A 14,799-nucleotide genomic window follows, 5' to 3' on the forward strand; every position below is an offset into this window, starting at 1 on the left:
CGAAGCAAGGACAATTGTGTCCCAACTCACCGGAAGTAAAAACATCCGAAATACTAGGATTTCCAATGGATGGAGAGAATCCATGGAATTTGGTCACAACCAATTCCCAGTGACGATCAGATAATGATTCATCATCTGATACATGCTAATTCGTCAACTTGTGACTGATTCTGTTCGAGCAGAGCATCATGTCTAACACTTCTTCTCTAGCAGATACCATGAAGGTTGGGCGATTCCCCAAAATAAGTAATCCAAGATTTGAACTACTTAAGCATTTTATCAGAGGGGAGCTTCTCAAATTGATAGCTGAACTGCTCCAGATGATGTGATGAGTATCAGCATCACTGTCCACAAGGAGTAAAAAGCCTTTTCATAGGCAGTGAACGAAAACAGTGGTAAATACACCTCATAACAAAAGACGTATTTCCTATTGAGGTCACCAACAGAAATATCAATTGTGACAGCACATACATCTCTGGTTGTTAACTCAGAAATGAGTGTAGCAACGATAGCGCTATTTACGAGCACGCATGCACGAGGTATGGCACGCGAGTTTGCCATTTAATGTTTCTGAAAGTAGCAAAAACTAGGTCCACAACGTTACCTAGATAAAAGTTCACAAAAGTAAGGTTTTTGAACAAGCGCCATTTGAGCTGTAGCATTTGCATGAGTCTACAAAGATTGATCATTGCTGATATTTTATGCTGAAGATTGGTCTAACAAATCTATCCTAACCGTAGCCACTACCCAAACTAGGCAGGATTAAGCTTTTCGCAATCTCAGAACGAAAAAGACCAGCAGCGAAAAAACCATATCGGTATCTCTTAAAAGTCGTTAAAGGCGAAAAGCACAGAACACACTGTGTAATACGCATAATGCGAAACCATAGAGGTGAAAATTTAAACTAAGTTACAACGTATTAATAATCCCACCCTTATCTAGCCTCAGGCTTGAGACTGAAGAAGGGCAGCCGATTATCTCGGAGAAACACAAGGTCACCTGCACCATTGCTCCGGGTAGCACAGGAAGGGCACAATACGGTAGAGGGCGCCCTGGTACTCCACAGGCTCCGTTTGCGGTTAGGTTTTATTTAGACCCCCCTAACCATTCATTCTTAGGCACGGTAAGCTTAAAGCCACATGAATTAGGGGTCACCTGTTAGGTGGACTTTTACCACCGGAGCAGGCAGTCCGTAGTGTTAATTCTTAGCCAATTGAAACAACCGCTACCGACACAACGCGGCTATCTAGGCTGATCGGGAAAAGGAAGTTAACATTGATGATTAACTCCTGACGTGCCCAAACAGCCCCCTCAAATAGCCACCACAATAAAAAACCGTAAGAATATTCGTTTGAACACTCAATATATTTACAAAAATGTACAAATTTGTCCTTCGTCATGAAAAGCTTATAATTTTGGCAGTTCTTAATTAAGCCTGTAACACTATTATATTTATAATTCTGGTATTTTTTACCAATCCATTGAAACTTCTTCTGATCATAATGATCAGTTCGTGAGCGAAATTAGATTTGTTCGTAAACAAAATTATTGAAAAACAATATATTATTTTCAAGATCAAAGGGCGGGGCAAAATGAGCCACCTAGATTTAAGCATAACTAACGAAGTTTTGAACATAAAAATACATTGCCTAAATATACCAGATTATTTTTTTACTGCATAGTCATCTTTATGCACCATTACAAGTGGAACACTTTGCTAGAAAATACGTTGAACCAAGAATCACAATTTAGTACTAGTATAACATGGTCTGTTTACTATGTATTATGTATCTTCAAAAAATAAGCCGCTAGAATCAATAATTTCAAGCAAAGCTAATACAATTACCTTTCCAATAATGTACTCTTCACGACTAACTCTTCTCTATACTGTTTTAAATTAAAATCATTCGATTCAATGAGGTGGCAAAACTTTCTTCAACCCCGTAGGGTGGCTCATAATGCCCCATATGGTTGGTGACCACGTAAAAAAACATGGTTTTCCGAAAAGTTCCTGAAATAATTTGCAAGTTGATGTTAACATTAATTATCAACGTAACATGGAAGATAACATATTATAGTACAAGTCACTTGCATTTAAACTAAAATTTTTGCTGTTTTTCTATGCATTCCATGACGTTTTCCTTAGGCGGCCCATATTGCCCCGATCACCCCTAAAGTCTTATTCAGTTTGGCTGTAAAAAAATATTGTTTCGAGAATTTGAACTATACGATTTTCTTTACCCAAACGCCCCACTACACCTTAAGGGCTGTCCATTAATTACGTAAGGCGCTTTCGGGATTTTTCAACGCTTTTTTCCTTCATGGTAAGACATTTTCTATGAGAATTAAAATTAAATTGTATAGCGCGCCAGAAATCTCAACCGTTCTCCCCATAACCCCTTACGTAATTAATAAACGGCGAGTTATGTATGATTTTTAATAAGGGTTTGAATACATATCCGATATAATTTCCCTCCCCTTGGTTATGCGACCTTGCCGCGATGGGAGGGCATAATCCATTAGCCCATATGATGGAAACCAAAGGCGTAACCTGTAGTGGTGGTATCACATTTTGGTATTTTTTGCTTACAGCCGCGTCATAATTCATACGGCATAGACGCACTAATATCTCGGATGTGATCCAACGGACATTCTGCGTCATTGATAGAATTGATGCCCATTTCAAATAATTAATCTATTCGAAGTGGACATTAATACTATTGGTGACGTTCAGTTTGCCTTTTTGCTAACCAGAATGATCCGTAGTCACTCTTACTATTAGCTAGCTAGATACATCGTTATCAACTGGGCTGTTTGGGCACGTCAGGAGTTAATCATCAATGTTAACTTCCTTTTCCCGAACAGCCTAGATAGCCGTGTAGTGTCGGTAGCGGTTGTTTCAATTGGCTAAGAATTAACACTACGGACTGCCTGCTCCGGTGGTAAAAGTCCACCTAACAGGTGACCCCTAATTCATGTGGCTTTAAGCTTACCGTGCCTAAGAATGAATGGTTAGGGGGGTCTAAATAAAACCTAACCGCAAACGGAGCCTGTGGAGTACCAGGGCGCCCTCTACCGTATTGTGCCCTTCCTGTGCTACCCGGAGCAATGGTGCAGGTGACCTTGTGTTTCTCCGAGACAATCGGCTTCCCTTCTTCAGTCTCAAACCTGAGGCTAAATAAGGGTGGGATTATAAGGATGTTGTAAATTAGTTTAAATTTTTCACCCTTATGGCTTCGCATTATGCGTTTTTTTTTGTTGGGGCAGCAGGGACGACAGTCCAGGGGCTTAACGGACCCCCCCCCCCAGGACCTCTGCGAGTTGGGGAGTTGCCCAGGATGTGGTGAAGTTCGCAGTGGGCTCTGATGAACCTTCATAAAAACCACAAAAATCCGAATGCAACTCTGTCACAGCGTCCGGTGCCGCTTAAAGTACCCTAGCCCAAACTAACAGGAGTGCCAACCGGCACATCAGGATTGATACCAGTGAGATCCTGATTATGGCATACTGGTCGCGATACAAACGGACAAGGCATGGAATTACGAGTAGGAGTGCTTCGAGCACATTGGGACCAACGCCAGTACGGCCCCAATTATGTATACTGGCAGCGCACGACAAAGGACAAGTAACGGTATATGTACTGGATAATATGCTTTGAGGCTGACAGCGGCGACATTATACTCCCTTAGTAGGGTCGGGTGACACTGGCCCGAAACGGCGAGTGGGTTAATGGCGCAGGCTGCCCCCGTCCCGTAAAACCGTGGCAGGCCTTAGAGTACGTTCCAAATCCGTCGCCTGGTTGTTCCAACTGGGTGGGAGTAGGCTCAGATGCCATTACCTGACCTGCGCCGATCCGGCTCTGAACATAGTACCCCATAAAGGACTATGTCAACCCTAGCATGGCCTCCCTGCTTGCATAGATAACCATGGGATTATAAAGGCGACTATTCCAGCGGAGATGGATAGCGGCTCTTAGGGGGACCCATAAGAGATGATCAACCAAAACAAACAACTAGCGGAATGTGAAGGAGAGGCTTCTGGACCTATCAGTAACCGGCTAAGGTTCCCGCCAAGGAAGGAGGCGACCAACTTTATTGAAAACAGTGTGGGCAAAAGCCTAGATACTGCGACGACGGCAGGCACTGGCCGCTCCAGTGCAACATGTGTGGCGACCGATGGCCCGGGACTAATCGAGGCCATGGATCGCAATAGGGAGTACCTCCCTAAAATGCAGGTAGCTGCTGAGCAACTTGATGTCATCATCGAATATGTTAAAAGCAAAACAAATATCAGCAAAGACTTGAAAACAAGTCTACTGAAATTGCGACAATCAGTCCTAGCTGCAAAGCAGGACTACGAGGAAGCCAAGGAACAACTGGGCAAGGTAGAAGGCCAAAAAGACACTAGGTCGTGTCAGACCGAAGTGTTTTCCTTCACAGGCAACGCGAATATATCTGATGATATTATTCGATACGCGATGCGGAAGAGGGAAGCTTCCGGTGATGAATACGTGGCGAAAAGACGTATGGTTGCTAAGGGAAAAGTGACCTACGCGGCCGTCCTCCAAAGCGGAAAAGCTGGCACGAGCCAAGCCCCGCGATCAAGAGGACATGGCAACAAAGGAGAGGCCAACACCAATCCTAAGGCCAAGAAAGCCAAGAAAAAGGAGCCACGGGTTAACCGGAACCAGGCAGTGCATCCACAGGAACCACGGGCGCAAGGCAACAGCAACCCGTGGATACGAGTTGGAAATAAGAAAAAACAGAGGAAACCGAAAACGGAGCCCAAGGAGAGCGCTAAACCGAAAACAGCGAAACGTAGGAATTTAGGCGAAGCCCTCGTTATCAAAACGGAGGAAGCAAAATACGCCGAGGTTCTGAAGGCGATGCGAAGCACAGAGAAGCTATCGCCATTGGGCGCAGACGTGCGAAGCATAAGGCGAACTAGGATTGGTGAAATGATCCTAGTCTTAAAGAAGGACGCCAAGGAAAAGGGTGCAGTCTATAAGCAACTGGCACAAGAAGTACTTGGTGACGAGGTTGATGTAAGATCCCTTACTGCTGAAGCGACTCTCCAGTGTAAAAATCTGGATGAGGTCACCGATGCAGCGGAGGTCTCGGCTGCCCTCAAAGAGCAGTGTGACATCGACGTAGCCAGTAAGGCCATCCACCTTAGAAAGGGCCCGCAGGGCACCCAGGTGGCGGCGATCAGGCTGCCGGTCGCAGAGGCCAACAAAGCGAAGAACTTGGGCATACTCAAGGTAGGCTGGTCAGTTTGCCGGCTGAGCATACAACAGCCTCCTGAAGTTTGCTTCAAGTGTTTCGGGAAGGGCCATAAGTCGTGGAATTGCAATGGTCCCGACAGAAGTAAGATGTGCGCTGAAGGCCATAGGGCAAGCGATTGTAAGCAAATCGCTAAGTGCCTAATATGTGTCGACAGAGCAGACAACGGACACTTAACGGGCGGACCCAAATGTCCGGGCACAAGCGGAGTATCAAAGCAGCCAAAACGGAAGTAACACAGTTAAATTTAAACCACTGTGATGCAGCCCAGCAGCTGCTTTGGCAGTCAGTCTCGGAAACCAAGACTGACGTGGTGTTATTATCGGACCCATACCGCATACCAGCCAACAACGGGAACTGGGTGGCGGATAGGTCTCAACAGCTAGCAGCTATAGGGACGACAGGACGATACCCAATCCAAGAAGTAGTCTCTAGCTCAAATGACGGTTTTGCGATAGCAAAAATCAACGGCGTGTTCTATTGCAGTTGTTACGCGCCCCCAAGGTGGTCGATTGAGGAATTTTCCCACATGGTTGACAGGATGATGGCCGAACTAGCTAATCGGCAGCCAGTAGTGATAGCTGGCGACTTTAATGCATGGGCAGTGGAGTGGGGTAGCCGCTGCACCAATCAAAGAGGCCAGCTATTGTTGGAATCCCTGGCCGCATTAAATGTAGAGCTGGCAAATGTGGGTACAGTGAGTACCTTCCGCAGAAATGGTGCAGAATCGATCATCGACGTGACGTTTTGTAGTCCTAACCTTTTAGGTACCATGAACTGGCGCGTTGATGACGGTTATACTCATAGCGATCATCAATCGATTCGCTATAGTATAATACCAGGCGGGCAGAAGGCAGCGCGATGTAACTCGACCCAAGCCCGAGGATGGAAAACAGCGCGCTTCGACGGCGAAGTATTCACTGAAGCCCTGTGGCGCGAACGAAACACTCTGGACCTAAACGGTGAAGAGCTAGTTGCTATGATATCACGAGCGTGTGATGCTTCCATGCCGAGAAAAGCCCCTCCTAGAGAGAACAGGCCGCCAGTGTATTGGTGGTGCGAATCAATTGCAAATCTTCGAGCAATCTGCCTTCGGGCTAGACGAAGAATGCAACGCGCACGCACAGAAGCACAAAGAGAGGAACGCGGTGCAGCATTCAGAGAGGCAAAGTTGGCTCTCAAAAAGGAAATCAAGAGTCGAAAACGGGCATGCTTTGAAAGTCTATGCGAGAGTGCCAATTCTAGTCCATGGGGTGACGCCTACAGAGTGGTAATGGCTAAGACCAAAGGAGCCATAGCGCCCCAAGAGAAATCGCCCGAGTTGCTGCGATCGATAATCGATGTACTCTTCCCGCACCATCCCATAAGCCCATGGCCCCCAGCGCCGTATGCGGCAGATGAAGGAGAAGAAGTGGCGAGAGTGACGAACGAAGAGCTGGCAGAAGTCGTGAAATCATTCGCGTCAAACAAGGCACCGGGACCCGATGGTATCCCGAATGTTGCCTTAAAAGCGGCAGTGAACACGGATCCGGACATGTTCAGAACCACGATGCAACGCTGCATTGATCAAGGAATCTTCCCGGATGTATGGAAGCGACAGAAATTGGTGCTACTACCAAAGGCGGGGAAACCACCAGGTGACCCGTCGGCGTATAGACCTATCTGTCTACTAGATACGACGGGCAAGTTATTGGAGAGGTTGATTCTCAACAGACTAGTACCGTATACGGAGAGTGCGGACGGCCTGTCCAACAACCAGTTTGGATTCAGAAAAGGTAAATCTACTCTGGACGCCATCCAGTCGGTCGTTCAAACAGCTGAGGTGGCAATCGAGCATAAAAGGAGCGGCATCCGTTACTGCGCGGTTGTCACTCTGGATGTGAAGAATGCGTTCAACAGCGCAAGCTGGGAAGCAATAGCACACGCGCTTCACCGCCTCAAGGTACCGGTGCAGTTGTGTAAGCTTCTAGAAAGCTATTTTGATGGTAGGATTCTACTGTATGACACAGAGGAGGGGCAGAAAAGCGTTCGAATTACCGCGGGAGTACCTCAAGGTTCAATCCTGGGCCCGCTGTTATGGAATGCGATGTACGATGACGTACTGAGGCTGCCCCTTCCGACGGGTGTTAAGATTGTTGGCTTCGCCGACGATATCACCCTAGTGGTCTATGGTGAATCGATGGAGGAAGTAGAGTTGACAGCAGCGCACTCTATTTCCCTGGTTGAGGAATGGATGAAGTCTAGGAAACTAGGACTGGCCCGTCACAAGACTGAGGTGGTGGTGGTCAACAACCGCAAGTCCGAGCAACGGGCGCTTATCTCGGTAGGTGATTGCACCATAGAGTCCAAGCGATCCCTTAGGCATCTTGGGGTAATGATCGATGACAAGCTGAGCTTCGCTAGCCACGTTGAATATGCCTGTAAAAGGGCATCTACGGCTATAGCGGCGCTTTCGAGGATGATGTCTAGCAGCTCTGCTGTAATTGCCAGCAAACGCAAGCGTGGCGCTATCCATACTAAGGTATGGAGGACCAATCTGGTCAAAAGCGCTTAGAACGAACAGAAACCTAAAGCGGTTGGAAAGCACGTACAGGATAATGTGCTTAAGAGTAGCAAGTGCATACCGGACGGTATCTAAAGAGGCCGTGTGCATCATAGCCGGGATGACGCCCATCGGGCTCATCATCAAGGAAGATGTTCAATGCTTCAACCAAAGGGGTACCAGCGGAGTCCGCGACACGTGTAAAGAGGAAACGCTCAGAAGCTGGCAGCAGGAATGGGATAACTCCACTAAGGGTAGATGGACCCATCGACTAATACCAAATGTGTCAGATTGGTATGGTAGAAGCCATGGGGAAGTGAACTTCCACCTGACGCAGTTTCTGTCAGGACATGGTTGCTATAGACAGTACCTGCATAGGTTCGGGCACTCAGAATCTTCTGCGTGCCCCAATTGTGCTGGTGTAGAGGAAACAGCGGAGCATGTCGTGTTCGATTGCCCCCGTTTCATTGTTGTGAGAGGTCGCATGCTCACTACATGCGGAGGGGACACGTCCCCCGACAATTTTATAGAGAGAATGTGTGCGGATGCCGAGTGCTGGAATGCAGTAACTACGGCTGTCACTCACATTATGTTAGAATTGCAGCGTCTATGGCGCGCCGACCAAGAGTTGGCTGCAGAGGATTAGCCCTGCCGAGGCTGGTCCCTTGTAACATTGTTTAAGTCGGCTAGGAGAAGCAGTTTGCCTAGGCTACTTCTGCTACACGTGTTGTGCTATATGCACTGGTCCCTTCCCGAAGAAATACCGTAAGGTGGTTCCGGGGAGATGAGGGTCTGAGTCCAAGGGTCATGTCGATGCACTGTTCACCACTTGAGCAATTCTAAATGAATTGCTCATGCACAGTGCATAGGCTGGTTTTAGCGGGTCGTCGTTGGTGCGTCATCCCCGCATTCCCTGAGTTATCTTCTCAGGGGATCTGTTTGCAGATTTCCCCCTTGTAAAAAACAAAAAAAAAATACATCGTTATCATATACGACGTAGGGAATACTTAGGAACCCTTAGGAAAATGACTAGTAGATTCACTGAGTAGAAATAAGTGGCGACAATCTTATTTTAATATGGTTTTTACATTGCCATAATAAGAAATATCTCTTTTGTAACAATGGTATAAATAATCTAATTCCAGCTTCATTTTCGCAAAATTTACAAGTAGAAAGTAGGCGTTGTGAAGCATTGCATTTGCCACCGAAAAGTGAATCTTGTAGGAGACTGCAATAGAAACTTAAGGTAGCCTTACTCTCAAATAGTCACCATAATAATGACTATTGAAAGTAAGACGCTGAGATCGATCATTAGGGTAAACTTGCTAGTTTCGAAAAATTGTTGAACAGACAAGGAAAGCGACTTTTTTTAAGGATATATGAACGTAATGACCAATAAATACTTTTAACAACAAAAATGAAATTAACTAGAACTACCTACTACTAAACAGCCTAATTTTGTTCAGACTTGACGACAATATTGACATTTAAGACTTTAATCTTACGTAAAAGACAGGAGTAATCAGAATAGCACTTGAATGACAAATTATTCAAAACCATTTCGACTAGACAGTATTAGTAATGACACTACTACACTACTATTTCAAACAAATTCTGATGGAGCTGCTGATTTGCACAATGCTTTCTTTTCTCAAAAGCAAGGGAATATGGGTACTTTTCAAAAACTACCACGTCACAATACTAATAAAAAAGCAGTGTTCATGTGGGCGCCATTGCCTAGTCCGTCTGAGTATTGGTCCTGGTAGAGGGGAAACTTGGCAAAAGCCAGACCGAGGGTTCAGCCTTGACAAGTTAAGCTGTCAGGCAGCTCCAACTGAATACCATACAAAAAAAAGAATACATATCCGATATAATTTATTATCAATAATATAATATTTTATTGTTCCACTTTCAGCCAATTCGCAATGCACCTCCCGGAAAAAAGTATGTCCGCTGCCCCTGCAACTGTTTGCTTATCTGCAAGAGCTCTTCCCAGCGGGTGGCTTGTCCGAGACCTAACTGCAAGCGCATTATCAACCTGGCGCCGAGTCCAGTGACGCCACCATTGCTATCGATGCCCGGCATGTGCCGCGTCACCTGTGGTCATTGTCACGATACGTTCTTGGTGAGTGTTAGCTCTGTCCCCTTCGAATATCATGTTTCAAGTACTGAATCCTCCGCCATTCCTTTGAAATTTCTAGTTTGACACATTGAAGAATAATCTGGCCAGGTGCCCTCACTGTCGCAAGGTTTCATCGGTCGGTGCAGACTTTTGCCGCAAACGGCGCAATTTGCTGTTCCTCGGGGGATTGATTTTCCTTGCAATCGGTATGGGTGTTACCTATGGCACGTTGGCCTACGCAAAGGTAAGTGAGATGGATAATAATTTTTCACTGACTGTTCGGCACCAGGGAAGAAAGTTGAATGAGAGGGAAATTTTCCTTGGGGCATAATGAGCACATTAAGCGAATGCTTAACTTAAGACATTAAAATCACAATACTTTAAAACTACCCTTAATTAGTCTACAAATACGTTTTGTTGCTGCTCTAGGTAACTAGATTTTAGATTTGATTTTTCATTCTGGAATCTAAAAGTCTAATATTTTACCAAAAGTCTCATCTACTATTTGAAATAGTTGCTTATGCACCAAGTAGCAAAATATAATGATTTTCCAGGACATATCGTGAATTTATCCAACTAGGCTCAGCGATAAATATACAACGCCCAACATTCTTAGACACATTTCTTGTATTTGCCGAGTTTTGTTCAATAATTCCCAAAAATGTATTCCATGGCCTTCCGGAATTCGAATCAAAGTGTCCGGAATATGAAGCAAAAATGGGGAAGCGAATGGAATAATAATCGTGGAAATACTACACTAAATATGTATCATTATTACAGTCGCAGATTCGAATTATTTACCCATCGGCCATCGTTTTATTTTTGTTAAAGTCAGATATGTAATGTTCAATTTTAATTCAAAACGCACAAATCTCTATTCAGGCTTTTCGCACCAGAAAATTTTAAATGAGACGATGTCGATGAGAATGTTATTTTTGTTACGCTGTGTTATTACAAATGTGTCAAAAATAAGTGATGAGTTTTGTTCAACTTATGATGTTATAGTTAAAACACTTCTGAATGTAGTAGCTGTAAAACCTATTAAATGTATTCCAAATTATACCTCCTATGGCTCAGTCACAAACTGCTTAAAAAACTCTCTAACCTTATCGTAACACTTTGCAGGATCACAGTGGAATGTACATTGCCTACATCAGTCTGTTTTTGGTGGCACTGCTCTTGTTTGGTAAAACGATATACTACTGTACGCTCAAAGTGAGTAACGTGGAAGGACCGATCTAAGGTGATATGTTCAGCAATTTCGCGAGTTTGTCTTCTGCGCCGGTGTCATCGTCTATCTCCAAAGTTTTGTATTTGCCGAGAACAGCAACAGTATCAGCAGAAAAAAAGGTAACCGAAGGAACAAATGTTAATTTCCTTAGCCCATACATACATTTCAAAGCAACAATTTATACACATTCCTAAGAGTTAACATCGCGATTGAAACCGACAATATATCAGTCCAAAGCTTGTTATTCATTTCTGGTGGATACTGATGGTTCCCAACCCGATGCAAAAATGCAGGTACATTTTGTGTTGTAATACTTCGAATTTGCCACAGATCTGGTTGGTGGTTGCAGGATGCAATGTGGAAGCCATATTCAAATGTATTCGTGGATAAACTCGTACAAGGACGATTAGGAAATGATCTACACTGTGTCTCCCCAACGGTAGTAGATAGTGATGAGTAGCATAAGAGCAAAATTGGAAAACAAAAATCATCGATACACCTATGTTATGATTTATTGATCCATATTTTTACATTTTTACTAATTGTAATCACTCAATCTGAATTTATATGCTGTATAAATTAATTAGATAAGTGCAGGAAAGTGAGGTTTCTGTTCTTTTGTTTAAGAAAAGTTATATTTAATTTAATCATGGAATAAACTATATACAAGCTGTATGTTAATGGAAGCACGTGATTGATAGTGTAATGAACAAAAAATATCGAACCAACTTGCGCAATGTGAGAAGAAAAAATGAATCAAAAACAAGCGCACGTCGTGACATAGCAAGAGGAGTATTACACATTCATACACCAATTTATATACTAAATATCATGATTACTCCATACTCGGTCAACATTATATTGGATCATATTAGAAGTACGAAAGCACACCACAATTAGAATGTAAACTTTTTCCAAGAAGCGAATTAATGTCAGCAGAAAACGGAAATGTTGCTCCAATTCGACAAAACCAATTATAAAATATTAAAACTTTCAAACGTCTTTCTCAACCTACATTTGTTCACTTTATGTATGATCCACATTTCTGCAATAGGAACATAATCAGTAAAATGAATGGTGAATAAACAATATACGCTTGCCTTGAACGGAACATCATTTTGTGCGGTAGATTGTCACAAAGAACAATATGTTGCATACGAGCCTGCAGTTTTTTTTTTCAACTTAGTTTTTGCCCTCGGAAAATGATATTACATTTCTATTTTAGAAGTTAGAATGAGAATAATGTGCTTTGAAAATTGCAAAACTGAAAGCTCCATCTACCGAAAACATACTTTTAACCTCCCATTGCAAAGTTATGATTAATGTTATGACCCTAACGATATACATTAACTACATTGACTACACAACAATCGAAAAACAGACAGAAAATAAAGGAAAATTAGGAAAATTGTAGCGTGTTTATGTGACTGTTTGTTGTTGATAGAAAAGAAAGAAAGTCCTGTCGGTGGATAAGTTGAATGTTTGAGGATGATGATATATTTACACAGCGTAACAAAAGTTACATTTTTGCGTGTCTCAAGGATCAAATTATGTGTCTCTAATCGATTTTGGGTTGCTGAATCCGATGCCGTTCTCAGAAATGTTCCAGCACGTCACAATTTTTAGCTACAGGTCGCCAAAGTTGCATAAAACACTTGTTTTATTGATGTTTACATGAAACTTAAAGTAAGATTTATCAAACTTTTTTGTGATATACTCTATCAAACATGCTAAATAGGACTTGAACTTTCAATTTAAACACAATTTAGTTGAAATTTCACGATAAAATTTAGTTTAAATCGATTTTTTCCAACATGCTTGTAGGCTTGTAGTCTTCATATAAAATTCTTCGTTTCCCTTATTTGGCAGAATACAATACCTTTTTTAACGACCAAAAAATAACATTTTACCATCGAAAGTATTATGAACTTTGTTGATAATGATTGTTTTATACATGAAGCTTGTATTCTGTGACAAATTAAGCGAATAAATTGCCGTTCAAGCTGGCAAACTTGCATGCAAGTTGGCTGAAACAGTCAAATTTTGCATTTTCAACAGTCAATATCTCGAAAACTAGACGTGCCACTATATTTCTGAAAACGGCAATAGACTCAGCAACCCTTAAATTAGTAAATATCGGTATTTTGGTGCTTGAGACAAAATCGTGTTCCACAGTGTTTACCTGCGTTTTAAATAAGTATAAGGTACCGTGGGGCAAGTGGGTAATGGAATTCGCATAGTTGAGATTCTTCAAATTCTAGAGACTTTAAATTGAAACAAATGAGGTCGTGTATATTTTTTAGTTTGACTCCCACCAAATATAAGCAGCATGCTTAAATTGATTTTTATGAAAAATTGAAGAAAAAAATATAGAAAAAGTTTTTGAAAAATGTCTCCTTACTTTTCACTTGCCCCAAAAGTGGGGCAAGTGAAAAGTTTACCGTTTTGAACAATAAAATCAAAAACAAACAGTTATATTCACGATTTCTATTAGCTTTAACATTTGTTAAGGCTTCCCAATGAACAATAACATAAGTAACATGTAAACAAAGAAAATGTTATTCTTTACACTTGAATTTTCTTCTGTTCAGTTATGTTAGTTGAAATGATTCGACAACATTATGACTGCAACATTTCCAATGTTAGTTCTTACATTATAGGACAGCAATTGCATTTCTGCTCTGTAGAATTTCCACCGCTCGTTATTTGTTTTTGAGAAAGTCGGATATGACGTCGGATAACTCTTCGGGAGAAATCAAATGGAATCCTTCAATAACGTATTTAGAATATTTTTTATGTGGATAGACCTATACCCCATTTTTATGTTTTGAACTAGCTTTACATAGACATTCCACGAGATTTCCGTGTGTTCTATAATATTGCAACTTTTGAATCAAAGTCTTCCTTTCAATTGGCTGCCCGAAGTAGACATATTAATATTGTAATGTTTGGCAACATATTTTAGAGAAGTTCCATGATTTCTAACAGCTTTTAACACTATACTCCAGTGTTTGTTGAATTATCAGCACGTTATGTTTTTCTATGATAATTGCGAACCATGTTTACTTATGGCTACTTAAAGAGAAAACACAAATTCAATCTCTAATGATAAACTTTTCACTTGCCCCACCTGATTAGAAAATTGACGGTGTTTCAAGTTGGTTATTTTTAAGTCTATGTCGAATTAATTCTAAAACTTTTTTTATTGCAGTTTGAAACTGTCACAGAGGACAACTAAGAAGTGGTACAGGAAATTATTTTCCGCAACTTTTTTCCACTGAAAATATTAAAATAAGATTGTACGCCGCCAACTTGTTACGGAGTAACAGTTGACAGGTTAACAATTTTTCGCTCTATTATACAATAATGGCTGAAAAATTTCAGAAATTTCTTACCTATCGTAATGTTCTCAATTGCCTCGAAGGTTTACGCATGAGTTTGAAACATTAATTCACATATTCAGTAAAATATATCAATTGTTTTCACTTACCCCATTTACCCACTTGCCCCGCGGTACCTTAAGTAAGTTTTTCTTTGTGAGCAAACTAATACCGTGTACATTTAAACTAATACCGTTTCAGATTAAACTGACTATTTCCACCACTAGTCATACGTCCTTGAG

At 42.2% G+C, this 14,799-nt stretch overlaps 1 protein-coding gene across 8 annotated transcripts in view; it reads left to right on the forward strand.

The window, feature by feature from the left end:
* LOC5574542 (type 1 phosphatidylinositol 4,5-bisphosphate 4-phosphatase) overlaps nt 1–12,599 on the forward strand; it is a 44,656-nt gene extending 32,057 nt beyond the window's left edge. For 5 of the 8 annotated variants that reach the window (XM_021843570.1, XM_021843571.1, XM_021843572.1 and 2 more), the window contains 3 exons: nt 9,740–9,949; nt 10,026–10,190; nt 11,072–12,408. In XM_021843570.1, the coding sequence (XP_021699262.1) occupies nt 9,740–9,949; nt 10,026–10,190; nt 11,072–11,188 (492 nt within the window). In that variant the 3' untranslated portion in view covers nt 11,189–12,408. Of the gene's footprint in view, nt 1–9,739; nt 9,950–10,025; nt 10,191–11,071 lie in introns of all 8 variants that reach the window. The other 3 variants (XR_002500236.1, XR_002500237.1, XM_021843569.1) reach the window with 3 other exon arrangements.
* The last annotated feature ends 2,200 nt before the right edge of the window (nt 12,600–14,799 follow it).

Source organism: Aedes aegypti, chromosome 2 (assembly GCF_002204515.2).
Source record: "Aedes aegypti strain LVP_AGWG chromosome 2, AaegL5.0 Primary Assembly, whole genome shotgun sequence".
NCBI lineage: Eukaryota > Metazoa > Arthropoda > Insecta > Diptera > Culicidae > Aedes > Aedes aegypti.